At 44.0% G+C, this 27143-nt stretch overlaps 1 protein-coding gene across 2 annotated transcripts in view; it reads right to left on the bottom strand.

Annotated features, from left to right (window-relative positions):
* Positions 1–27143, bottom strand: part of WIPF3 (WAS/WASL interacting protein family member 3) — a 112543-nt gene that overhangs the window by 65771 nt on the left and 19629 nt on the right. For both annotated transcript variants that reach the window (XM_056117940.1, XM_056117941.1), the window contains exon 2: positions 5940–6090. In XM_056117940.1, the coding sequence (XP_055973915.1) occupies positions 5940–6032 (93 nt within the window). In that variant the 5' untranslated portion in view covers positions 6033–6090. The remainder of the gene's footprint in view (positions 1–5939; positions 6091–27143) is intronic.

Raw genomic sequence — 27143 nt, 5'->3', positions numbered from 1 at the left:
GGAGACGACCCTCATCCCTCATTAGAGACACTCACAGAATCCCGGTGGCAGAACTGGAGTGGCAATGTGATGACTTAAGCCTTTCATTATATTTCAACCATTCCAGAAAATATGCAAATGACTTCTTGGAGAATACAGGGCAAAACCCAATTCTACTAAGCCCTTTATCCCTCGTCCCAGCAGACACAAAATTCAAGGAATATAAATAAATAAAGACACTCATGGGACTGCAGATACCTCCCCGTTTCCGAGTTTGCTTTCACAGATTGATGTGATTTTTGTATACCGCAAAGTCCCTGCATGTAGAGAAGGTGGGGAAACTGGCCTTTGTAAGGCCCGCGCTGTTTTCTCAGATCCTGCAAAGCGCAGGAAAGGCAGGAAATGAGTGTCACCCTCACCCACCCCACCACCCTCAGCTCCGAAACTGGGCAGGGAGTGAGCATCACTCCCTGGTAGTCCTCACACAGGAAGAAAACTATGTCCAGAGCTTCCTCATGGATACAAAGCACCTGGCGTGCAGTAATGAAGGACTGTGGTTAGCTTCTGATTTTAATATCCCTTCAGTGTTTTATTTGTTGTGCCTCCTGAGTAGCACTGTGGCACTGTCCTCCCTTTGTTCATCGATTTGCTTGAGTGGGCCCAGTAATGTCTCCATTTTGAGACTTGTTACTGTGTTTGGAATGTCGAATGTGTCACGGGTAGCTTACCAGGCCTTTGTTGTGCGGGGGAAATACTCTTGGTAGCTTGCCGGGCTCTCCAAGAGGGTTGGAGGAATCGAACCCGGGTTGGCCGGGCAGGCTGTGTGCAAGGCAAATGCCCTACTGTTGTGCTGTCGCTCCAGCCCGGAGTAGGCCAGGAGAAATACATAGCACCACGGTGTCTTCCTACTTGGAATTCTGCTTTTCATGGTCCATACCTGATTATCAAGCTAGTTTCCCAAACTTTGTTTTTAAAAATAATAAGGTACAGTCGCTTGCAGAAAACCTGTTTCCTCCTTGTTAAAAAAAAACAATCTTTACAAGTGGGTTTTTTTTTCATTAAATTGTGTTTGTTTGGGGGCCACACTCTGCTGTGCTCAAGGCTTACTCCTGGTTCTGTGCTCAGGGATCACTCCTGATAGTGACTGAGGGATGATAGATGTTTCTGGGTATTGTACTTGGATCAGCTCCATGCAAGAAGCTGTGCTCTCCTCTCTGGTCCCTCACATTAAATTTTTTTTTTTCAATTTGAAAGATTTTTTATTTGAGGTACCATGATTTATTACAATACTATTTATGATAGGGTTTTGTGCATGCTGTATTCCAATGTCCCAGCCTCCACCAGAGTATTTGCTTCCCTGCACCACTGAGTCAGTCACCTTTCTCCAGCCTCTCTCCCCTCGCTGTGATAAATAAATTGAGTTGTCAAGTTCTGCTGCCTCTGTCTGTTTGCTATGCCACACTGTGTTGCTTTATAACCCACATATGAGGAAGGCCATTTTGCATCCGTCCCTCTTTTCACTAACTTCAATCAGCAAGATACTCACCAGCTTCATCCACATAGTGACAAATCTAATTTTTAAACACACACACACACACACACACACACACACACACACAATTCCAAAGAACTCAGTACTTGCATTCAGAGACCCATCATTTCCTTCCTTCTGAGTAGACAATGTTATGGAGAAGTGACAAGAAAACAGAAATCTCAGGGCCCAGGGGGCATTTATCATGCATCTTAAGCACTCTTAAATCTGTTAAAATAGATTCAGAACCAAAGTTTAGTTAATCTCTCTCATGCTAAGAATCAAATCTGGGCTTCACACAGGGAGAAATGTACCTTGGCTACATTCTCAGTTCTACTTATTTCACTAAGGGTTTTGTTTCTTTTGTTATTTTTTTTGTTTATTGTTTATGTTTTTTGGGCCATGCCCAAGAGTGCTCAGGGCTTATTCCTCCCTCAGTGCTCAGGGATCACTTGTGGCAGGGTTTGGGGACCATATGTAGTGCAGGAATCAAAGCTGGGTTGACCATGTGCAAGGCAAGCCCCCTATTTGTTGTACTTCCAGTTTTATTAGGTTTTTAAAAAACTTACATTCTGTAGCCAAAGCAATAGCAATAATTAAATTATATGTGGGTCAATGCAGTGTGTGCATAGCTTTGATGCTAGATGATGAGATAAGGATGATCGTACCAAAAACAGGGACAGGGGCCAGATGAGAATGCAGGCTGTCTTCTGTGGAAGCACCTGGTTTCATTTCTCCCTGTCCCGAGTCCCATGTTCTCAGAAGTGCAGAAGCATGTTACAAAACAGGAGGAGATAGATATGGGAAGGGCAGGGAGGTGAGAGTTGAGAGATGGGAGGAAATTTAGAATAGACTCAGCCTTGGTCTAATCTTCAGAACTTCAGAATGAGCACAGCCTGTAGGACCATTTTATTACAGGAGCAGAACTGCTCGCTCTTCGCAAAGGTAACAATAGTGGACTGGAATGACAGTTTCCTAACACTACATACAATCCTCTGAGCCTAGCCAGGAGTGATCCTTGAGTGCAGGACCAGGATCCTGTAAGCCGTGAGCACAGCTGGGTCTGCCTCCCTCCCCCAAATCAACCATACAAACAAAACATCAAAACAAAAATTAAAATAGTAAAATCTGGCATGCTGGTCTGCATGCAGAGATGTAGAAAGTCCTAAATACTGATCCTGAAGAGGCTGAGTTGTATTTCTTAATCCTGTTTATTCGGATATTCACTCAGCCATGCATTTAAGGAGCAGAGCACCTACTGACAGCCAGGTCCTCAGGGACACAAAACCACACTCCACAGATATAGGTCCTTTTCCTCTCAATGCAAAACAAAGCTGATCATTGCTCTGAAGGAAGGTTTAAAAGTGTATTCCCAATGCTGTTACGGGATGTGAGATGACATCCCTAAGAAGGGAGGGACAGGGTCAGAGCTGAGATAAGCAGAAAGTCTGACATGGCAAGCAGAATGGCTCTGGTGAGTTCTGGGGGCCGGAGCACAGATGATGGGTTGAGGGGCCAGCCAGGACCCCATAAGAGGTCCACTGGAGGGTGTGTCACTTTGAAAGGTGACACAGGGGAGGGCCACATTCTGATGGACCAAGATCACTGGTGCATGAGTTGAAAGAAAGGTAGAACAAAGCCAGCTGTCCTATAGGACACATTTAGATGAATTCTCCCTCTTCATCACATATTTATGTATTTCATTAGGTGTAAAAGGAGTTTGTCTTTAATCTGGAGCCTATTTTTAACCCACATCCCATGTTAACTTGTCCATAATTGATATGGTTATAAATATAATTACTAATTAATATAAAGGCACACAGCATCAAACACTTCAATTCATTTAATTCACCTGAACTACGTAACACACTTCCCACTCCCACACCCCAAATAAATACTATTGCCGTGCGCACTTTTGTATGAATTCCTTCTGGCTTCTCTAGGGTTAAATTCTTAAACAGTTCCAGAAATCAAGCTCCCCATTTACCAGGGAAGAATATGAGACATTCAAGTTTACTGTTTGCTATCAGAGAATAGTCCACAGGCCTATTCAATAATTGTACAGTACCATGTATCTGCACACCACCAGCAGTGTTTAAAGGGCTTATTCCCCAAATTCCCAGCAACAGGGGTTTAGTAAATGCATTTATTCTAAATTTACTAGAAGGATCATGGAATCTGAGGTTATTATAAGTTTTATTTTTACTGTAAGTTACATTTACAGTGCTAGCAAGTCTATCCAATTCATACGGTCATCTTATGCATGTTTTCCCTTATTTATAACCTATTCATGTTCTTTATTCCTTGTGGAGTCAAGTTCAGAACTTGATTACTTATTCCTAGCCTGACTATGAACTGACCAAGATGATCTATGTGCCACATGCATATTCTTTCCAGAATCTGTTCTCTCTGTGAAGTTTGCAGAGGGAAACCAGGTTCTCTCTCTCTTTAGGGGCTGGGCCAGTCTGGGGGACATGCTGATCTGGAATGGGTGTGTGGAGTGAAGATCCCAGTGACACTGGGATTCACTCCTTCTTACTCAGCCTCAAGCGTCCCTCATCACGCCCCAGGGCCAGGGGCCAGCGAGGACGACGGGTGTGCTGGGCAAGGTGGCCTTGGCTCCTGCTGACGGGGCGCATGTCACTCCTGCAGTGCGGCCTCTGTCTGCTCAGGTCCTAGCATTGGGATCTTTCTCCATCCACAGAGGACAGAGCCTTAGTTCTGGCTCCCTCTCTAGGCCTCGCTCCCCTGTGTTGCCCGTGGGGTGCAGAATGAGGGGTAAGAAGTGCCCCAGTTTCTCCCTAGAGGAAAGTGGAGCTGAAAGCAGTGAGCACAGACATTCTGCAAAGGGGCAGAGGAAAGAAGGAGCAGGCTTTGCCAGCAGCTCATCAGGTTCCTTGCCCAGCACCACAGGGTCCACTGGGCTGTGCTCTGTGTGGCCCTGGGGTGCAGGGGAGGGCGCCCAAGCATCTGCAGGTGTGGCCCTGGTGCTCTCCTGCACCACATTCTCACTCCCCAGCATTCAAACCACCAGCCTGGTTGACCAACTACTGCAGGAGTGACCCCTGAGCACTGCTTGGGAGCCCTCCTCACCGAAGCATGGTGGAGAGTGGGTCAAGGATGTAGCTGAGTGGCAGAGACACTAGGCCCTGATTCAGTGCAGGTGAGCATGACAGGGACATCGGCAATGTCTGAGATAGTTTCTTCCCTCCAGCCCCCCCCCCCCTTTTGATTCCTAGGCCATACCCCGATGTACTCAGAGCTTACTCCTGGCCCTGTGCTCAGGAATCACTCCTGGCAGGGCCTATATGAGGTGCTGGGGGTCATTCCCGGGTCAGCTGCTTGCAAGGGTTTTTTCCTTTATTGTGGTGCTGGGAACCACATCCAAACCCTGGCACTGGCCAGGCATATGCTCCCCCTCAGGCCACACCTCCAGCTCCTTGGGTACCTGTTTTCTAGCCACTCTTGGGTCAGGAGTGCTGCTGGTGGACTGAGTGTCACTGAGCATCCTACAGTGCTCAGTGCCATTTGTCCCGCGGGGGCAATGGTGCTGTGGGTTAGATTGCTGGCTCTCCATAGAGCAGCATAAACTCTTCTCATCACACACTAGACTCAGGCAAGAAGACACAATCTGCCAGCAGCACAGCCTGGATTGGACGCAGGAGGGTGGCAGAATTCATGTGGAAATTTTGACTTTATTGTGGGGGTCATGTGTGTGATTTTTCTTACTTGCGCCCAGAACCAGGGCACTGAAGCCCAGGAGCTCCTAAGCGACTTCCCAGTCACACACAGCACCCTGGGCACTGCACGAGCCCCTCGGCTGAATTTCTCCTCTGAGCTTGCAGAGTGAGGGAAGAGCTGTCAGGAAGACTCGGAATGCCTCCTACACATTACATGGAGCAGCAGGCATGAAAAGCAGTGATGGGGTCCTCAGCAGCTGACACTCAGGTAGATGGTGGGAACTGCCGAGGTTGGGGGTCAAGGGGAGGAATCCCTGGAATAGGTGGGTTTGGACTCAGACCCTGAGCTGCCAGAAATAGCGACCTGAGATCTCACCAGGGAGATGTGGGGCTGATTCAGAATATTTAAGCTGCTGAAGCTGGGGAGAGCTAAGCAGACCACCATCCACAGGGACGGCACCCGAGTTTAACCCCAGCCCGACACAGAATATTGAGTACTTCTAGGGAGAGCTCTGGAGGACCCTGACCACTGCCAGGGTAGTCCGGTGTCCCTAGTACCACAGGTTCAAACACTGAACTGTCCAGAACATTGGCAGAGCATTGTTGGAAATGGTCTCCTGGTCCTCTGAGCATTATTTGAGAGCACCTCCCCCCAAAAAACCTTTCAAATTGATAAAACCACCTGCTCAAGTGTGTTCAAAGAAGTTTATGCCCAACAGTGAGCCCAAGTGAAAAAAAACAATTCTTACCACAGGTGCTGATGGTGGGGGAGGAGGGGGAGCCCCCAGGGGTGGGGGAGGTGGAGGCGGAGGAGGAGGGGGTGGTGGCGGTGGGACGGGCATATGTCACAGCGTTAGTGTCTCTGGCTTACGAATGATCCCGCTGAGAATAGCTTCTGCTCTGGAAGAAAAAAAAGGACACTTGTCAACGTGACGTCTTTATTCATATAGGTAATGACGCTACACACACTTGACATCCATCCATCCCGCCAATAAATGCCCTGGAGACTGGAAGAGGGAGGCAGATTTATAGAGAATTGAATGAGGGAGCTGGGAACATTCAGCTATTTACGCTGCAATATGCATAAATATATAAGCAGTAACTCCTCTTTCCAAATAACCAAATTTGACTTCTAGATGATTCCCAGGGCATTTGAAAAATACTTTCCCCACTCTCATTTTCCGGAAGCAGCGCAATAGAATCAGACTCTACCTTCCCCAGAGTGGGGGCTTCCACGCTACTCAGATGCAGTCACTCTTAAGGCATACAAAGAGGGTGAGTCTTTTTCCTGCACCAATTCCTGTCACCTCCAACATTTCTTGCTGTGTCTGTGCTGCGGCTTCTATCCCACTATCTCAATGAAATCAAGACCTTTTCCTGCAGACATTATAAGCTGGTATTTGCTACAGAGAAGGCACCTGATTTTACAAAGTACAGCTATGTTTTAAGCAGTTAACCTGACAAGATGTCTGATCTCCGGAGAAATGTGTACATACATATCTCTCTGTTGCTTGCATCTTAGAACCCGTCCCAAGACACACTGCAAACACTTAATGTCTAGCTCTAAAATAATTTCAGTGGACAAGAATGAAGAAAACCTACACAAGATTTTGAAACAAGGCTTGGGGGTATGGTGCTGCCAACAAGTCAACCTGTACCTGTGGGGCGAGTGCATCACTAGCCTGATGTTGCCTTCAGACTTCCTGATACCCCAAAATTGCCACTGTGCCTTTGGCCAGACCCCAAAAACTTGGGAACAAGTTTACCAAGAAATTAAATGGTCAAAAGTTAGGTCTGTGGGAGTCACACCCACAAAGCACCTCCAGCTCAGCTATACAAGCTCACTTAGAGTTGGGATGGGCTACCTCCTCCACTTCCCAATACACTTGGAAGAACTGGCAGTCACCCCATGAACCAACTCCAGCACCATCCTGTAAGCTCTACTATTGGCCTTGCCTCAGAGACCCCTAAATAAATCTTGAAAGAGATCAAAAGCCACAGTTAAGCTCAGACCCATACATGGCTGAACTGTCCGGAGTAAATAGGAGGGGGCGGGTTGGCCTGTGTCCGCCCAAGCAGAGTCCCCAGCAGCCACTTTCTTCCACAATCCAAAATAGTCACCATACCCCAAGTGTGGCTCCACCGCTCAGGATGGACCTCACCAAGATATATCCTGCTGAAATTTTTGTAATATGAACCTTAGCGCACCAACAGCTCTGGCCCAGAGACACAGCAGCAAGTGCCAGAAGACACCACAGTACTGGAGATCTCTCAGGCTTCATACCAAGCCAATATCACTGGGACAACCCAGATGGAGCAGGTTTGGTCTTCCCACCAACTCCAGATGGAATCCTGTGACCAAGAGCTTCCACAAGCACGGCCCAGGTATGTGGGTTCTAGGACTACATCTCCAGGCTGCATGGTGGCAGAGAACCTGGGCTGTCCTTCTTCGGGTCCCCACCCACCCAGAAGACTAGCTGTCATCTCCACAATTAGCCTCTGGGCACCATATTAGCACACCAACAGCCCTGGCCCAGAGACACAGCAGCAAGTCCCAGATGACATGACAGCACCGGAGATCTCTCTGGGCCCCATACGGAGCCAATATCACTGGGGCACCCCAGATGGAGCAGGTGCAGTCTCCCCACCTACTTCAGATGGAATCCCAGTGATCAAGAGCTTTCAAAGCAAGGCCCAGGTATGTGGGTTCAGGACTAAATCTCCAGGCCGCAGAGGACCTGGGCTGTCCCTCCTTGGGTCACCACCTGCCCAGAAGACTGGCTGTCACTCCCACAGTTTGCCTCCAGATGCCATCTTAGTGCACCAACAACCCTGGCCTAGAGGCTCCCAATTGAATTCCTAAATGTATTAGTGCCAAACAGAGATGTCTCTGGAACCCAACCATTTATAATCTAGAAATTTACATTTACAATAGCACCTGTGTAAGCTTTCGTGATATTCAAAATGAGCTATGGAAAATATATTATCTAGTGTCTGCCCCTGGCAGGTAGGCTTGAATGGTGGTGGGAAAATTCAAGCAAATTTAATGCCCCAAATTAAAGAGAGAGTACTGGGGAAATTGTCTGCCATAGGTCAGGGTGAGGACGGCAATGTGTATGTATGGGAGGAGGGTGATACTTGGGACATTGGTGGTGGAAAATGTGCACTGGTGGAGGGATGGGTGTTTCATCATTGTATGGCCGAATATCAAACATGAAAGCTTTGCAACTCTATCTCATGGTGACACAATAAAATAAAAAAGTAATGTGGAGTTCATGCCCAATTCAATCAACTAAATCAATGGCTGAACAAATAGCAGTACTCCTATATTATTTAAAAAAAGAAACAAACAAAAAAAGAAACAAGGCTTGAGATGTAGTGTAGGAGGTCAGGCATTTGCCTTGTATGTAGTTGGTTCAATTCCCTGGCACCACATATGGGTCCCTAAGCACCACCAGGAATGATCCCTGAGCACAGAGCCAGATGCAAATCCTGAATACTGCAGGGTGTGGCCCCCCACAGAACAATGAAAGAAAGAAACAATCTAGAAACAAAGCAGAAACAGAACTTAACAGAGTTAGGCAAGGTAAACCTATATTCCTTCTAGTCCTGTGATCACTAAAATACCACAACAAGACCTATGCTTTGAATTCTTTAGCTGGGAAATCCTATGGCACCTAGATTGTTCCATGTTAATATTTTTTATCTTCCAGAGGCAGAAATCAATCATGAAATATGGTATTTTATCCTCAAAGTCGTTTACTGGCAATACTAGTTCTACTTAGCTTTTTGTATTAACATGCTAATTAATTTTCACAACAATCCTCTAAGGTCAGTAATTTACTCACCCCCCAAAATTATATTCAGAAACATTAAGTAGTTTGCACACATCTAATAATGGTACATCTCAGATTGGAACACAGAGTTATCAAATTCTACACTCCAACCTCCTTCCAAAAGTTTTTTTAAAGCAATTTTAGTAAAATATATGCAACATAAAATTTATCATTTTATCAATTTTAAAGCACTAAGTGGCCTTAAGTACATGATGTTGTGTGACCATCATCAATATTTCCAGAATGTTTTCATCATGAAAAATAACGGTTCTACCTATATAACAATAACTCCCTCCTTTCCTCTCCTACCCCAAACCTCTATTCTGCATTTTGTCACTATGACCTCATCTATTTTAGATACATCCTATCAGTGGGTATACACCATTTTCCCCCATCTGGCTTATTTCATTTAACATAAGTTCATGTTTTTGTATGTAGCACTGGAGTACTGTCCTCTCGTTGTTCATCAATTTGCTTGAGCAGTCACCAGTAACGTCTCCATTGTGAGACTTGTTGTTACTGTTTTGGCATATCAAATATGTCACGGGGAGCTTGCCACGCTCTGCTGTGCTTGCTGGGCTCTCCGAGAGGGGCAGAGGAATCGAACCCAGGTCGACCGTGTGCAAGGCAAATGCCCTACCCGCTATACTATTGCTCTGGCCCAGTTTTGTTGTATGTAAGGTAAAGGTAAAGGTAAAGGCCCTCCCGTTGATCGTCGATTTGCTCGAGCGGGCCCAGTAACGTCTCCATTGGAGACTTTGGAGACTTTGTTGTTACTGTGTTTGTCATATCAAATACGTCACGGGGAGCTTGCCAGGCTCTGCCGTGTGGGCGAGATACTCTCGGTAGCTTGCCGGGCTCTCTGAGAGGGGCGGAGGAATCGAACTTGGGTCGGCCATGTTGGCTGCTTGTAAGGCGAACGCCCTACCTGCTGTGCTATCGCTCCAGCCCTGTTGTATGTACTATCATTTAATTCTTTATCATTCCAGTGCATTTTACACGATGTTTCTTGATCATCCATTTATCTGGTTTTATTTCTCTTTTTGGTTGGGGGGGGCTACATCCAATGGTTCTCGGGGGTTACTCCCAGCTCTGTGCTCAGGGGTCACTCCTGGTGGTATTCAAAGAAACATGAAGTGCAAGCAAAGAACCTGGACCTCCTGCATGCAAAGCATACACTCAGTTCACTGGGCTGTCTCTCTGATCTATCCAATTATCTGTTGATGGACACTGGGTTGCTTCCGCCTTTTGAACATTCTGCACTGCACTGCACTGCACTGTCTTCTCGTTGTTCATCGATTTGCTCGAGTGGACACCAGTAATGTCTCTATTGTGAGACTTCTTGTTACTGTTTCTGGCATATCGAATACGCCATGGGGAGCTTGCGAGGCTCTGCTGTGCGGGTGGGATACTCTCGGTAGTTTGCTGGGCTCTTCGAGAGGGATGAAGGAATTGGACCTGGGTCGGCCAGGTGCAATATTAGTATACAAATATTTCTATAAGACCCTGCATTCATTTTTCTGGGCATAAGCTTCGCAGTAGAATTGCTGTACCATATGACATTAGCCATTTTCATTAGGTTTCAAAATTCCTAACACTGTATTAAAATTTTAATGGTATAAAACATATGTGAATTGGATCTTTTTTAAATGTCTATAATCATTTTTGAGTCCCAAAGGACAGCATAAGCTGATCGCTATAGGGGACAATAGTTTTAAAATAACTATACCCATGATAGAAAGGGCTGGGTGATTACTGTGCCAGTGCCTCTTTCCTTAGGAGTGAAACATTAACATAGAAACTGAAAAAAAAAATCATCAGAATTCTCAGTCTAACAAAGCTGTGCAGAGATTTCAGAAGATAGCAGATACATAAATAGGTAACATCCTTTTCATTTTATTTAACATTTTCCTTTTTTGTTTGTTTTGGCAGTCACACCTGGCGGTGCTCAAGGTTTACTTCTGGCTCTGAGTTCAGGGATCACTCCTGGTGGGCTCTGGGGTTGGGATGCCAAGGATGGAACCCAGCTTTTCAGTGTTGCAAGGCAAGTGCCTACTCACTGTACTATAGCTCTGGCTCCCAAAGATATTATATTACATTATTTAATATACCTGTGTGTCAGACAAGACTGACTGAGTGCTAAAGAAATTTGGATATAAGCCCACAATGTAGTTGGAATACATTTAAATGACTAATTACTTTAACACTTTTTTTTATTAGAAGGCCCTGAGTATATGTTTTACATGATCTTTAGTTCAATGCAAAAATAACTTTAGTCAAAAATTTATAGCAGGGATTAAATGGTTGGTTGCTAATAGAACAAAAGAAAGTAGAGACGTTTCTTTGTAGAACAATTTCATCTTTTATCCAAGCCAGACATAGATAGACTTGCTTTCTTTAGTAAGGAACTGGAAAGGATTAGAGGACTAACTTAAAAAGAGCTTAAATTGTTGCTTACCCAAGGATTTTGCCATTTATCTAAGGAAAAACAATGGTAGACAGTACACATAAGGAGAACAGTGACAGAACTATTCATGTTTTCTGCACACGGCTAGATATTCCCAGCTGCTTCTGTAATTAGCGAGACCCATGTGACCAAGCTCTGGCCAACAGAATAAAGGCAGAAGCAATGTGCTTAATCTCTCAGTTTACCCTTCCACCTGCAATCCTTATCTCTTATTCATCCATGGGCTGGTACAAAGGTCCTCTTTGTGGGCAGAGTCATAAGATGTAAGGAGTCCTGATTCCAGACTAATTATCCATCCATCCATCCATCATCCATCCATCCATCCATCCATCCATCCATCCATCCATCCTTTTTGTAGTGCTGGGGACCCAACCCAAAGCCTCATACACGAGACATGGGCTCTATCACTGAGCATGTGACTTTCCTGGCCCTCTGACACCTTTTTGAAGGGCCTTGTGAAAATATCCAATCAGATTTTACATATGTGATGTCTACGCTCTTAAGTCATGGAGAGTTTGGAGTTCATCTACTATATGTTTAGCAAATCACAATCTGCCACTAATGTTTAGCTTACCTAATATTATATTACATATCAAGAAAAATATAGCTAATTACCATTATTTGTGGTAATTAAGTTATATAAGGTGCCGGTAAACAATGAGTTAGCAAGTGTTGAGTTATTACTCTAAAGACAAACACAGAATTGGGTGTCTGTGAGCCACTGAGTATAAGATTTTTATCCTTTAATTGATTTTTATCCTATAACTTTTATCCAAATAATCAAATATACCTTATCTGATTTTTAAAATGTAACTACATATGCCCTATTTGCTGTATTTATACTTAGAGAAGTCTTATTTAATAAATGTTATTGTTTCATTAATATTGAATTAATGCCCCAAAGTACCACATTTGTTACCTAAATGAAACAACCTAACACACATTTTTTTTTCCATAATGCACCTCTCTCTCTTCCTGTGCTCAAGAACACTAGATATCTTTTCAGGATTATACTTGGTTGTTGTTCTTTTATAGTGGCCAGAAGTGCTCAAAGGGCCTCCAGAGCAGAAATCAAACTCAAGGACTGACACATGCTTGGAAAATGCTGTGCTGTGTGACTTGAGTATTCTCTCCCATTCCTCAAGCATTTCACTTGGGAAGATGACTTAATTAATTTAATTAATCTATTTATTTTGAGTTTGGTGACTCTACCTAGATATGTCCAAGATTATCCCTGGATTGGTGCTCAGAGGTGAACTCAAGCAGTGCTTGGAGGCTTTATGCAATGCAAGAGATTAACCAGGGCTGGCTGCATGCAAGGCGAGTACCGTACCTTCCCTCTTGTACTATCTCTCTGGCCCAGGAGGACCACTTGAAATGCTGAAACTGCCCCAACAGCAGGCACAGATTTGAAGAACCAAACATTACATAAGATGTGAAAGGCAGGGGCGGGGAGGAGTTTTTACAGTAAAGCTGCAACAGGAAGCTGAGCCCTGTCCAATCTCAGTTGGGACGACTCAGGGTTTGCCCACTGGCATGTGGGAAGGAATACAAAAGCATTGGCGGGTGCTGATCATACAGTTAGAGATGAAGTTTAGAACAAAGTAGGTGATTGAAAAATATGGAAATCTATGAATAATAAGAATTGAATGTGGAGTTCATGCACAATTCAATCAGCTAATCAGTGGCTGAATAAATAGCAGTACTCCTACATTAAAAAAAATTGACTATAACTTTGAAACTGTCTAGCTGTGCTGAACATGACATTAGGTGCTTCTAATACTTTGTTTTTATTTAATCCTCTCAACAACTGCATGGCAGAAGAAGGATATTTTCATAAAATGGATAAACAAATTTTGTTTGGGGGAGGATAAATTTTGAAAACACTATCAGAGCGTAATTCAGCTCCTGCCAGTCTGAAATAAAACCTCAATCCTATTGGGCCAGAGCTAGCACAGCAGGTAAGGCACTTGCTCTGCACGTGGCTGACCAGAGTTTGATCCCTGACACTGCATTTGGTTCCCCAAGACCCGCCAGGAGTGACCCTTGAGCACAGAGGCATGAGTAATCTCTTAGCACAACGAGGTGTGGCCCCGAACAAAAACCAATTCAACTACACAACAAAAAACCTCCTTCCTATCAAGTCTGCCGGAGGGGAAAGGGTGTTGCCCCATTCGCCCTCTCCTCTCTGGAAAGAAAGATGGCGGCCACATGGGAGCCTTGTGGACAGCAGGTATGAGCCGGGGGAGTGGGGGCGACTAAAATCTCATGGGTCGGGGGGCGTTCCGGTCCGTCCTTCATGCCCTACCGAGGTCACCAGTTGCCCCCCACGAGCGGCTCTCCAGCACGGCCATGGCCCCAGAAGCACAAGGACTTAATGCAGAACCCAGCAGCTTGGAGCAGAAAAGTGAATGGACTATGCGTTGATCCAGCCCATCAAGTCTGCCGGAGGGGAAAGGGTGTTGCCCCATTCGCCCTCTCCTCTCTGGAAAGAAAGATGGCGGCCACATGGGAGCCTTGTGGACAGCAGGTATGAGCCGGGAGTGTGGGGGCGACTAAAACCTCATGGGAAGGGGGGCGTTTCGCTCCGCCCTTCACGCCCTACCGAGGCCACCAGTTGCCCCCCACGAGCGGCTCTCCAGCACGGCCACGACTCCAGAACACAGAAACCAATTTCTTAACTATCTGACTTTCAGTAGAAATACTTCCAGGGTCAATAAGTAAAATAGCAGAAATCCAAAACCAACATTTAATTCTTGAACCCAGCTGGAGAAAGCAAATCACTTCACAATGCTTTTTCAGCATGTCTGATTTGGGGGGGGGGGGGGGTAAACTCTAAATAATAGTGGTGAATCTTTTATTGAAACAATCTAATCAAAGCGGATAGAGGGTTAACTAGAATTCATCTGCCTCACAGGGACGGGGAGGGGTGGGGGGTGGGGTTTTATTGGGGTTCTTCATGGGAAAAAATAAGTATTGGTAAAGGGAAAAGTGTTTGATATTTGCATGACTGAGACATAAACCTGAAAGCTTTGTAACCTTTCCCACAGTGATTCAATAAATAAATAAATAAATAAATAAATAAAAAATAAAATAAAAAAAAAAAAAAAAAAAAAACCTCCTTCCTTTGCTTTACTAACATGGAATTACTTATATTCTATTCTTTCTCTTTGCAGATTTAAAATATATATATATATATATTTAATTTTTTATTAGTGAAACACCATGAAGTACAGTTGTAGGCTTACAAATTTTTGCCACTCAATGCCTCTTTTGCAAACCACAACACCTAAAAAAATATTTTGAGATCCTCCCCAAGTGAATAGAACCTCATAAATATTCTCCCCTAGGCTTCCCACTACTTTCAGCATCCTTCCTCCCCACCCACTTTATTGCATCCTTCCTCTGCACCCACTTCGTTCCGGAGGTTGGGAATGATCAGGTACCACTAGGTCCCGCCTTTGCTGACATCACAGGAAAGACTTTTCAAACTCAAGGATTAGAGGATATTTTTATATGCAGCACTTGATGCCTGTGACGACTTTTTCTTGAGGGATATAATAATGAAGCAATTATTCAGAAAAGTATTTGTTAAAATCTGACAGTTATGAATGCAGAGCTCCAGGAAGTCACAAGCTGTTCCCATAAGCCCTTTGATGTTTTGTGCTTTTCAAACACATTTTAAAAATGCTATTTGCTTTGTGATGTATTACCAAGTGTTTGGAATTAAGAAAAAAAAAAAAGCCTTCTCAAAGCCTATTGTATTCTCTCCCAGTTAAGGAACTAACTCTTGAAAACACAGCAGCTAAATTAGACCAGTGTTTCTCATCCTTTTCTATCTGTTGCCCTCTTCCAACATGCTTCCTTCCTGAACCCCAACACTGTCCAACTGGTTGATCCCGTGTGCCATGGTTTTCTGTTTATTCATTTTTTTACCTGTGTCCCCCCTTGGAATATCCTGGGGACCTCACAGGCTTCCGTTTGAGAAATGCTGGGTTAGATAGTCAGGCACCCCTGCAGGGTGGTGCGGTGAACAGAACCAAATGTTCTTCAACATGAGACTCAGATACAGGGCTCAGTGTCAGTCTCAGACTCAGTCACACCTGAGATCCATTTCAACTCTGCTTTGGCCAAGTCACCCGGAACCTGTGGGGTTCATTTTCTTTCTTTACACAAGTATAACTTTTAACGCAGAGTTTGTTATCAGGATTAAAGCCCAAACTAGACAGAGAATAGAATACAGGTCATAGGCTTTAGATACAGGAAATTCTAGTCCCACCCCTGCCAATGTGGAGTCCCCTGAGCACCAGCAGGTGTGACCTGAGTACTGAGCTCAGAGTAGCCACAAGTACAGCCCCCAAATTAAAACAAAGCAAACAAAATATTACATGATATATACCCTGCTGAACATCAGACCCTTAAATTCAAACTACTTTCATTAACCTCACTCCTACCTCCCTTGCCACAAATAAACTACTGAAACGTGGAGGGGAGAAATGCCCTAAGGGAGAAGGGGAGTGCTAGGGACACTCATTACCAATTCAGATCCAGGAGAAAAGTCAAGAAATAAGGACTTGGTTCAAGTTCTTGCCGTCTTCAAGAGAGTAAACGGTTGTTCTGGGAGTCTGCTGATTTCAGAAGGAACAGCACAGATGCAGAGACAGAAGTGGGGTGAGGCAGGCAGCCTGGCAGATTCTGCGTGGATGGGAGAGAAGAGGAATGGGCTGGAATCACACGCATTCTGCAAGCATCTCTTTCTTTGGAGGGGTGGACATCTGTCTCACAGCCATGTGCCAGCATCTGAACACTTCCCATGCCTGAGGAATCTCTCACACTGCAGGCTCTCTTCTTCCAGCCAAAAACCAGGGAATCCTTCCCACAGTATCCCCTGCAGGCAGGGATAACCACTGACTCAGAGATGAGAAAGCAGATGAGTAGGGTTGGGGGCCTGAGTGGGGGTGGGTGGAGGGGTAAGACTAAGTAAGAGAAGAGGAAGTCCTGGGGCTGGGCAGGAGGTCCCTTTCAGCTCTGCCTGACTAGTGTTCAATGGGCACACTAGTCAGGCATCTGGATTAGACCTTCTCTTCACCCCCACTGAATGCCCCAGGTCCAGATTTTCCTGGGGTCAGTTTTGAAAGGTAGATAAATAATTCATAAAGCACTTTTAAACACTGGGGGTTCAACAAAATGCCCGAGTGTTGTGCAAGATCCACAGGCTACCACAGAGCTGGGATTGAGGGCTGGGGTGAAGGAAGGAAGGAGTACTGCGTCCCATTTGTTGGAGGGGATGGGGATGCTCTCTCCCTACCACTCTGTGCTGCTTCTGTTTCTATTTGATGAGTGAATCTGTGCCCATTCAGACAGAGGCGTACACCGAGCTTCCCCAGTGCTTAGCATCAAGCTATGCATGTATGCATGTGTGTATGTATCTCTGTACTTACTGAGTTTTGCAAGTTCGTTCAGAGAGAAATAACTCATGGTAAACAGTTTTACACACCAGTCGCTCCTGTCAAAACTATACTCACTTATTTTTCCAAAAGTAGTCTGTCAGATGTCAGCTGTTCTCAAATAGAAAATATGACTATTTTTACAGGATAAGAAACAGGATCGCTGCTATTTAACAAGAGGTTCTTTGTGGGCTCTAAAAAAATGCATTCAAACAGAACCCTGAAAACAAGGTTCTCTGTGTGTGCGTATCTTTAAGTTTTGACACTGTCCCAGAGTCTCTTGGTTCTCTAATGGTGAGATTAGGAGGTGTGGGTGTCTGGGTAGGTGGGGGATGGGAACAGAGATTTCTCACTTCTGAACTAATGAGGGTGAACTGAGCCCTAGGAGGTCATCTGTGGTCTCCACAGACTATGGTCCTGCTCCAAACCAGTCATTTATTTACCAAATGGACCCTGTAGCCAGGAAAACAAATCCACAAGGCCCATGAGCACATGAGGTCCACATAAAATGGTTCCCCTTGGGGCCAGAGATATAGAAAGATAGATAAGGTCCTTGCCTTCCATGTGGTCAACCTGGGTTGATACCTGAGCCTGCCAGGAGTGATTCCTGTGCGTAGAGCCAGGAGTAATTCCTGAGCGCTGCTGGATTTGACCCCCTCAAAGCAAAATACAAGAGGATCCCCCACTATGTTTCTTTCTACTCCACACAGGAGAGTGGTCTGTCTCTACTTGTCCCTCTCCTTCTAACTGACTTCACTCAGTATGACATCTACCAGCCTACTAAGCTTACTAAGGGATCCTTAGTAACTGGGTGGAGTGGCTAGGAGGGAATTTTGAGACATTGGTGGAGGGATGCTGACACTGATGGCAGGTATGGTGTTGGAATGTTGTATGCCTAGTATTTAATACTGTTAATAGAATTGTAAATCATGGCGCCTAGTTGAAAATTGGGCGGGAGGAGACTTCCCCTCAAAGATGTGGTAAAGTTGCCCATGATCAAAGTAAAACAAGTAAATGATTTTTGAAAAACTCCAGAGATAGTGAAAATGAGTTGTTAGTGACTACTTCCTGCTGTCACTTCCTTGATAAGTGAGTGAAGAAATTCTTTCCCTCTTCTCCTTCCACCCCATCTGCCACTCCATGAAAACTATCCTGTTCTTGGGGGCCGAAGTGATTGCACAGAGGGTAGGGCATCTGCCTTGTATGCGGCCAACCCGGGTTTGATTCCCAGCATCCCATATGGTCCCTGAGCACCACCAGGAGTAATTCCTGAGTGTATGAACCAGGAGTAACCCCTGTGTATCGCTGGGTGTGACCCAAAAAGAAAAAAAAAACTATCCTCTTATTGGAAGTTGCTATTATTACAGCCATTAGTGCACCAAGATTTCTGGAAATATTTAGCCTTTGCAGAGAAGGCTGACCTGAGTAAGCAGGGATGCAGGGATGGGGGTTGGGGGTGGTGGTGGTAGGGATTAAAAAGTAGGATAAAACAGAATAAAATAGAATAAAATTCTTGAACACTTGTATTCTAGGATTTGAGTGGTCTTCAACCACCTGTCTGTAGACCAGTGCTGGTCCACAGAAATTTTCTGAAATCTAAGAAATAGTTGTGGTAGCTACACAATTTGGGGGTATACTGTGTTAAGTAGCCACAGGGCGTTTTTGAACATTTAAAAGAGAATTCTGTACACTGGTGGTTGGAAATCACCGTAAATCATCATAATAAAGGGAATTCATCTCAACACAGCTTAAATAATGGGGTCAAGCAAAAGTTTTGAACTTAGATATTTGTTCACGTAAGCTTCACAACACCCCAACTACTGAGACACTATTATCTCAGTCTTCACAGGAGGAAACAGGTTCTCAGAGAAAGAAACTTTGCCAAGGGCTGGGGAAATAGCACAGCAGTTAGGCATGCACCTGACTCTGTTTCCACCCCTGGCACCACCTGGTCCCCCAAATCTCTAGTGGTCCAGGTAGTCAAGAATCACGGCATGAGTCATATGGCACAGTAGATCAAGTATTGCCTGTTGTGGCCCTGGGGTCCCCTGAGCACTGCTTGGGAGGTCCCCAAAGAAACTATTCCCAAGACATTTCCCAAGACACATGGTAAACTAGTAGATTTAGGTACATTAAATTAAGTATTCAAACTTGGGGTGTATGGCTCCAGAATCCATTCTCTTTTTTTCATTTTTAATATGCCATTTTTATTTATTTATTTAAAAATTTTTTTATTAGTGAATCACTGTGGGGTACAGTTACAAACTTACAAACTTTCATGTTTGCATTACAGTCATACAATGATCGTTTACCCATCCCTCCACCAGTGCCCATTCTCCCCTGACAATTTCCTCAGCATCCCTCCCACCACCCCCACCCCATCCCCCACCACCCCACCCCTCCTCAGTGGCAGGACATTCCCTTTTATCTTTCTCCTTTTGGGTGTTGTGGTTTACAATAGAGGTATTGAGCAGCCATCGTGTTCTGTCTATAGTCGGCACGCATCTTTCAACTGGAATGGGTCCTCCCCACACTCTTTACTTGGTTTTCCTTTCTCTATCTGAGCTGCCTTTTCCCCCAGCATGTGAGGCTGGTTTCCAAGACCTCCTGGTCCTTATCTCTAATACTCATGGGTGTTAGTCTCCCATTCTGTTAGTTTATCAGAATCCATTCTCTTGAGCAACGCAGAAACTCAAATCACTTGTACATACAGGACTTTCATGCTCTTTCAAATCCACTTTGTCACCTGAGTTTACTTTAAGTTAAAGAAGTTTACTTTGCAAAATAAATTTTACATTATTACATTCTAAAGTCAATAATTAGTAAAATAATATCTATGTACTATCTAAATTCAGTTTCAGGTTTTCCTCCTGATATCTAAACCTTTCTGAGCTGGGTTAAAATAATGCTTCCAAACATTAATAGGAGACGGCTTGTTCAAGAGTAGGTTCTGATTTAGGGCCCAACTTCAGCCCAATTTGGGGCTGAATTTCTTTTCTTGAATGGAGTGGGGCTGGGGCCACAGCAAGCAGTGCTTAGGGATTACTTCTAGGGGTGCTTGGTAACCAAATGCAGTGCTGGGGACTGAACCAACAGTAAGTAAAACTATTACTTCTACGCCATCTCTCTGTCCCAGGGATGAATTTATTTTTCTTCTTTTTTTCCAGTGTGGGGGATCAAATCCAGGGACTTACCATGCAAGGTACAACTTTATTCAAGTCCGTATTTCTAACAAGTCTTCAGCTAAGGCCAACGCTACTGTCCTGGAAAGCACACAGTCATTTGAGAACATAGATGCTTGGAAGGAAATCAGTGTCAACTGCAGACCTGCTGAACCTGAGTCATTATGAGTGTCACATAGGTGAGTGAAGCTTCTGCCTGCTAAAGGTTAAAAGCCTGGTTCTAGATTATCTGAGAGGATGATGACACTCTACAACCAACACAGATGCGATGTGTTAGTGGAAAAGATTCCTTTTCCCACTAATTCATGTGAGCTCAGCAGGATGCCACTATGAATATGACACCCTATACTTAGAAATGAAGCAAAAGTGAAAGAAAACCCAACTCCAATGTCTATTCACACATGGGCTACAACAATTTCTGACACTAGCAAGAGCAAAAAGAGCAACTTCTGGAACAGAATCTGCTCAGTTCAACGGGATATTATAGTTAATTATCTACTGAAATGATTAAAGGACTAATGTGGACTTGTCTATATGAATTCTAAAATGAAGATATACTTTACTCACAATCTAAGACAGAGTCTAGTAAGTCACACCTACAAAGAGTCTCTATGTTGGTTTCTTTTTATGAATCTTTGAAGTCATAAAAGAAAGTCAATGAAGCATTACTGAAATGCAAATTTGTTCCCAGATCATTTATTGAATTTGTTATATTTAAACAGTATTCAGCAAGAGAAAAAAATGAGTTGTTGGTAATTTATCATTGACTGAGTCATTTGAATTATGGCTAAATGCCATACAAATCTTATTGTGTGGGGTTCCCAGGGTGAAAAGAGAAAATATTGATTTTTCAGGCTTTTTTCTCCCTGTGAACTAGCTAAAAGAAGAACTAGGCTTATTAAAAATACATAATATTAATCACACATTTAGAAAGTAACCCTCGTTTTATATAACAGCTATGCTTCCGGAAAATGGCCTCTCTAATTTTAGGAAATGAGACATACTTTAGGTATAAAAGGGTACTTTATTATTCAGCAGAAACCCATAATAAATGTTATAAAACAATGAATAATCTTACAAGATAAACAACCTCCTCTTTTACTGATACGGTGAGGTAAGATTTTATAAGGCCGGTGCTTCTTACTTCCTAAGTGAACTTAGTGAGGAATAAGACTCCCTAGGATGTTCAGAATAGTATAGACCAAGAGAAGTCACGTGGACATTTGGATTAGTCTGAACTGAGTTCAGCCCAGGCCTTGCAAGCTTATGACACGGTTGTTAACACATCCGTTATAATTACCTTAATGAATGGAAACTGAAGGCCTTCCCAGAATTAAATTTATTACAGAAAATAACTTTCTATCTGAAAAATCTGTGAGGGATTTTGGAGTTATCAGGCCCAACATTCAAGCACAGGGCTCCTCGCCCTCATCACGCTGGCCCTTTTCTTCCTCCAAGAGCTCCGTCTTGACCCACTGCTTTCTCCACGAGCCCCAAGCCTCCATCTCCTTTCTTATTTTGGAATACAGAACTTCATGTTGCCACATTGCCTTTGGAATCCACGTGTCTAGGTAGACTGCCTATAGATACATTTAATTTTTCTTCTACTAATATTGTCTGTGATTGATGTGATTTGCTTACCGGTCAGAGAAGAACTCAGAGAGATAAAAGAAATTTCCTCTCATCCCAACAAGTAATTTAGGATTGATTTCTTCTGATTATGGTGAAATCTGAAAAGCATAGAGGAAATACAGCAAAAATGGGATGCAGAAGCTGACAAGACTTTGGTTTTGAGGTCTTAGAGTAATGGTAGTGCTTTAATTTCATTCCTATTCCTCCAGCTTGGGTCAGAGAAGACCAGGCAAACAAGAGCCCAACAGACCCTCATCCTGTTCAAAGTTCTGTTAGAATTCCAAACAACTAGTCACGAGGAGTCACCTTTGCTCTGTCCCCTGGCAGTTTCCTCTCTATGGCAGGAAGCACAGTTCAAGGAGCACCAAGCCTGAAAGAGTGTCTGTAGGGCTCAGCTCTCACAAAAGAGGGCATTTCTTTCCATTTAACTCCTTCCAAGATGCTCAGGTATGGAACCAAGTGCAACAACTCAAACTTCACTCTTGCTCTCTGCAGCTGACACTGCCCCACCCCACACCTGGGACATTGTCTTACACGCACTTTTTATTTCCTTCTCCGTATCTTTGTCTACGCTATTTAGTCTGCTTGGGAGGCCTTTGCCACCTGGAAAATTTCTACAAAACAAACCCAGGTGCTAGTGTCTGCAGATTTTCGTCTGACTTTGGCAGTGCTAACTGCCTTTTGGACATACAGACACATGAAAACAAAATGCTAAAATGCTTAGTGTCATGACAACAAGGTGAGCAAACTGCCTTTTGGACTTTGCTCACCTTGTTGTCATGACACTAGGCATTTTAGTATTTTGTTTTCATATATCTGTATGTCTTCCTTCACTAGCTGATGACTCAACGATAGGAATTATGTCTTAGGTATCTCAGTTTTGTCAAGGTCAAAGTTAATACCAAACTACAGTTTCATACTGATACAGAGAAGTATCACTTGCATCACTAGTCATCCTGTTGCTCATCGATTTGCTTGAGCAGGCACCAGTAACATCTCCATTCGTCCCTGTCGCATGCTAGTGTAGCCCAATGGCATCTGCTCACTTGAGGAACATGAAGAACCTCAAACCGATTGTTCAGGATCTTTACGAAGAAGTCTGACCATCTCGTAGGTGGGCGGCCATGCGTTCTTTTGATGTCCTGTGGAATCCAGTCAGTAATGGCTCTATTCCAGCAGTTATCTCCAAATCGCATTATGTGTCCAGTCCATCAGATTTTTGACACCTTGGCAAAGGAGACAGAATCCTTGATTCTCAATCGTCAGTGGAGGTCAGAACTCTGGATTCCTTCTCTCACTTTGGTGAAATGTGATATTCCAAGCAGAGCTCTTTGGACTTTTCTTTGGGAGACCCGAATAGCAGTCTTTTTTTTTTTATTCTTTTTTTTTTTTATTAGTGAAACACCATGAGGTACAATTATAGACTTATAAATTTTTGTGCTTGGGTTTCAGTTATACAATGATAAAGTACCCATCCCTCCACCAGTGCCCATCCTCCACCACCATGGGTCCCAGCTTCCCCCCCCCACCCCCATCCCCCCATCCCACCCTGCCTCTGTGGCAGGGCATTCCCCCTTGTTCTCTCTTTCTTCTTTTGGGTACTGTGTTTTGCAAGAGAGGCACTGAGTGGCAATCATGTTTGGTTAGACTACTTTTAGCATGCTTGGTTAGACTACTATCATGTTTGGTTAGACTTCTTTTAGCATGCTTCTCCCACCCTGGGAGGGTCCTCACAACACCCTTTATTTGGTGCTCTCTTCTTTATCTAAGCTTCCTTTTCACCTAGCACGTGTGGCTGGCCTTCAAGTCATGGAGCAAAATTCCTGGTACTAATCTCAGCCATTCCTGGGTGTTAGTCTTCCTTTTTGTTGCTTTATGTTCCCCAGATGAATGCAATCTTTCTGTGTCTATCTCGCTCTTTCTGACTCATTTCGCTTAAAATGATACTTTCCATGTAGTACCACTTGTATGTAAATTTCATAACTTCATCTTTTCTATTTCATAACTTCATCTTTTCTAACAGCTACATAGTACTCCATTGTGTAAATGTACCAAAGTTTCTTTAACCAGTCATCTGTTCTCGGGCACTCCGGTTTTTTCCAGATTCTGGCTATTGTAAAGAGTGCTGCAATAAACAAACAATTGCAGATGTCACTTCGACTATACCTTTTTGCCTCTCTGGGATATATTCCCAGGAGTGCGAATAGCATTCTTAACCTGTTTTCATAGGGCCCAGGTTTCTGAGGTGTATGTTAATGCAGGAAGAACGGTAGAGTTGAAAAGATATGCCCGAAGCTGGAGGTTCTTTGTCCTCTTAACAACTTCTTCAATGCTCTTGAAGGCGTTCTAAGCCACTCTCTTCCTTCTGTGCAGCTCAGGTGCCAGGTCATTCGTCATGTTGAGTTCTTGACCTAGGTACACATAACTGCTGCATTCAGAGATGTTCGTTCTGTTGACAGCAAATAGAACGACAGGGACTAGTCCGTTTCTCATGAACATTGTCTTCGTGAGATTCAGCTGCAGTCCAACCTTTCCCCACTCACGGTCAAAGTTGGCCAGCATTTGAGCTACTTGGCTAATGTTTGGTGTTATTAGAATGTCATCAATGAAGTAGAAGTGGCATTGTTGCAGACTGTCTATCTTCACTCCCATTCCTTCCCATTCCAGTCGTCACATGGTATTCTTGAAGGTGGCACTGAAGAGTTTTGGTGAAATAGTATCGCCCTGCTGAACCCTTTCTTTTTATGTTGATGATCACTTCCTTGTAGAATGGTGAGATCCTGGTGGTGAATCCATAATACAGCTCACAGAGGATCCTGATGTACTGAGTTTGAACGCCCTGTTTGACTAGGTCTTTGATCACCGCTTCAGTCTCAACAGAATCAATGGCCTTCTTTAAATCAATGAATGTTAGACAGAGAATGTGGTTATACAGAAAAGTACAGACGATAAATACAGAGACTGCGACAACTACTCCATCAAAAGAGATAAATGTGGGTTGGAAAAATAATTCATACGTAGAGTAGATACCTAGTACATGCAAGGTCCCCAAGTTTGATCCCTGGTAACTGCATGTCCTTGACTCTATTACTACTGCTATAGTCCTGGGGACTACTAAGCTCTGTTGGGTTTGGCCCCTATAAAAAAAAAAAAAAACAAGGAATGATATCTTGGCAATACAGCTGTATTGCGGATTCACTACCAGGATCTCACCATTCTACAAAGAAGTGATCGTTGATGTCAAAAGAGGGGTGCGGCAGGGTGATACCATTTCACCAAAACTCTTCAGTGCCACCCTCGAAAACATCATGCGACGACTGGAATGGGAAGGAATGGGAGTGAAGATAGATGGTCGGCAACTACACCACCTCCGCTTTGCTGATGACATTGTTTTAATAACACCAAACATCAGCCAAGCGGCACAAATGCTGGCCGACTTTGACCGTGAGTGTGGAAAGGTAGGACTACAGCTGAATCTTACGAAGACAATGTTTATGAGAAACAGCCTTGTTCCTGACGCCCCATTCGCTCTCAATGGAACGACCATCTCCGAATGCAACAGCTATGTGTACCTAGGTCGAGAGGTCAACATGACAAATGACCTGGCACCCGAGCTGCGCAGGAGGAAGAGAGCGGCTTGGAACGCCTTCAAGAACGTCGAAGAAATAGCTAAGAGGACGAAGAACCTCCGGCTCCGGGCACATCTCTTTGATTCCACTGTTCTTCCTGCATTAACATATGCCTCAGAGACCTGGGCCCTACGAAAACAAGATGAGAACGCCATTCAGGTCTCCCAAAGAAGAATAGAAAGAGCTATGCTTGGAATATCACGTTTCACTCAAATGAGAGAACGAATCCGGAGTTCTGACATCCGTCGACGATCAAGGATCAGGGACGCTGTCTCATATGCCAAGGTATCGAAAATCAGATGGGCTGGTCACGTAATGAGATTTAAAGACGACCGTTGGACTAGAGCTGTTACTGATTGGATTCCACAGGATGTCAAGAGACCGCGTGGCCGCCCACCTACCAGATGGTCAGACTTCTTTGTCAAGGTCATGAACGATCGGTTTGAGGCCCTCCATGTTCCCGGAGCGAAGAGATGCCATTGGGCTACACTAGCACGCGACAGGGACAAATGGAGACGTTACTGGCGCCCGCTCGAGCAAATCGACGACTAACGGGAAGTTAAGTGATTAAGTGATTAAGTGATATCTTGGCAGCAGCATATTATAAAAATCTCTACGTAAATCTACAGACGCAGTCATTGTCTTAAGGATTTTGCATAAAAAACAGAAATTAAAATAAGAAGAGAAGCTGAGGAGAAAATACAGTTCAAGTGCAGATATTATTTATATGATTAAAAATTGGTAGTGATGTTGGAGTCTTAAAGCTTAGTGTCTCCACTGGGAAAGTTTCAGTGTCATATTGGAAACAATCTAATCAAAGAGAAACAGATAGTTCGAGAATAGGTCTCAAGTTCTGGTATTTGTTACCCATCTATTTGTTCATCGTTAAAAAAAGAATGACTTCCTTATTTCCCAGTTTTGAGAAGACCAAAACTAAAAATAGTACATGGCCCTCTCCCAAAGCAACAATCTTTCAAAGGCAATTTCTCAAGTAAGGCTATGGTGACTTCTTGGAAATGGAAATGATCTCCCTAAAGGGCAACAGAGAAGAGGCTTTTTAGTGTTTTAAATTAGAAAGCACACTTTTCAAAGTACAGCTGAAATCAAGAGAGTTTTTTGGTTTTAAGGGGGTGGAGTAAAATGTCTCAATTCTCTTCCTGGAAACGTTTCAAAATAATAAGGCAAAGGAAACTCTAAACATAAACTCTTTGGGGGTTGAGACTCTATTTCTGTAACCCTGAACTTCAATAAACGAGACACAACTGTCCAGTGGCCAGTGTGAGCAAACACAAGACCCGTGGCAGAGGGGGCTTGTGGGGCAGTGGCCTCAAACAAAATCTACAGGGCATCATTCTTCAGAGTGAGAAGCACCAGCTCTTCAGTGAGAAAAGTTCACCCACATTTACTGAGGATAATGAAGTGTGTAGAGGAGCAGTTGAGAGGAGCCAAGACATTTCAGGGAGGGATAGCAGCAAGGGACAACAGAGGTACAGGCCACATCAGCAGGCACAGTGTAAGATAAGTTAGTGAGGAGAAGCAAGGGGTCTGACAGCTTTCCAACCATTTCTAGTCTTTCTTTCTTTCTTTCTTTCTTTCTTTCTTTCTTTCTTTCTTTCTTTCTTTCTTTTTTCTTCCTTCCTTCCTTCCTTCCTTCCTTCCTTCCTTCCTTCCTTCCTTTCTTCTCCTTCTCCTTCTCCTTCTCCTTCTTCTTCTTCTTTATAATGTAGGAGTACAGCTATTTATTCTGCCATTGATTAAGC

The sequence above is a fragment of the Sorex fumeus genome, unplaced genomic scaffold (assembly GCF_029834395.1).
Source record: "Sorex fumeus unplaced genomic scaffold, SorFum_2.1 ptg000037l, whole genome shotgun sequence".
Taxonomy (NCBI): Eukaryota; Metazoa; Chordata; class Mammalia; order Eulipotyphla; family Soricidae; genus Sorex; species Sorex fumeus.
Note: the sequence above shows the minus strand (reverse complement) of the source record. Positions and strands in the feature narration are given on the sequence as shown.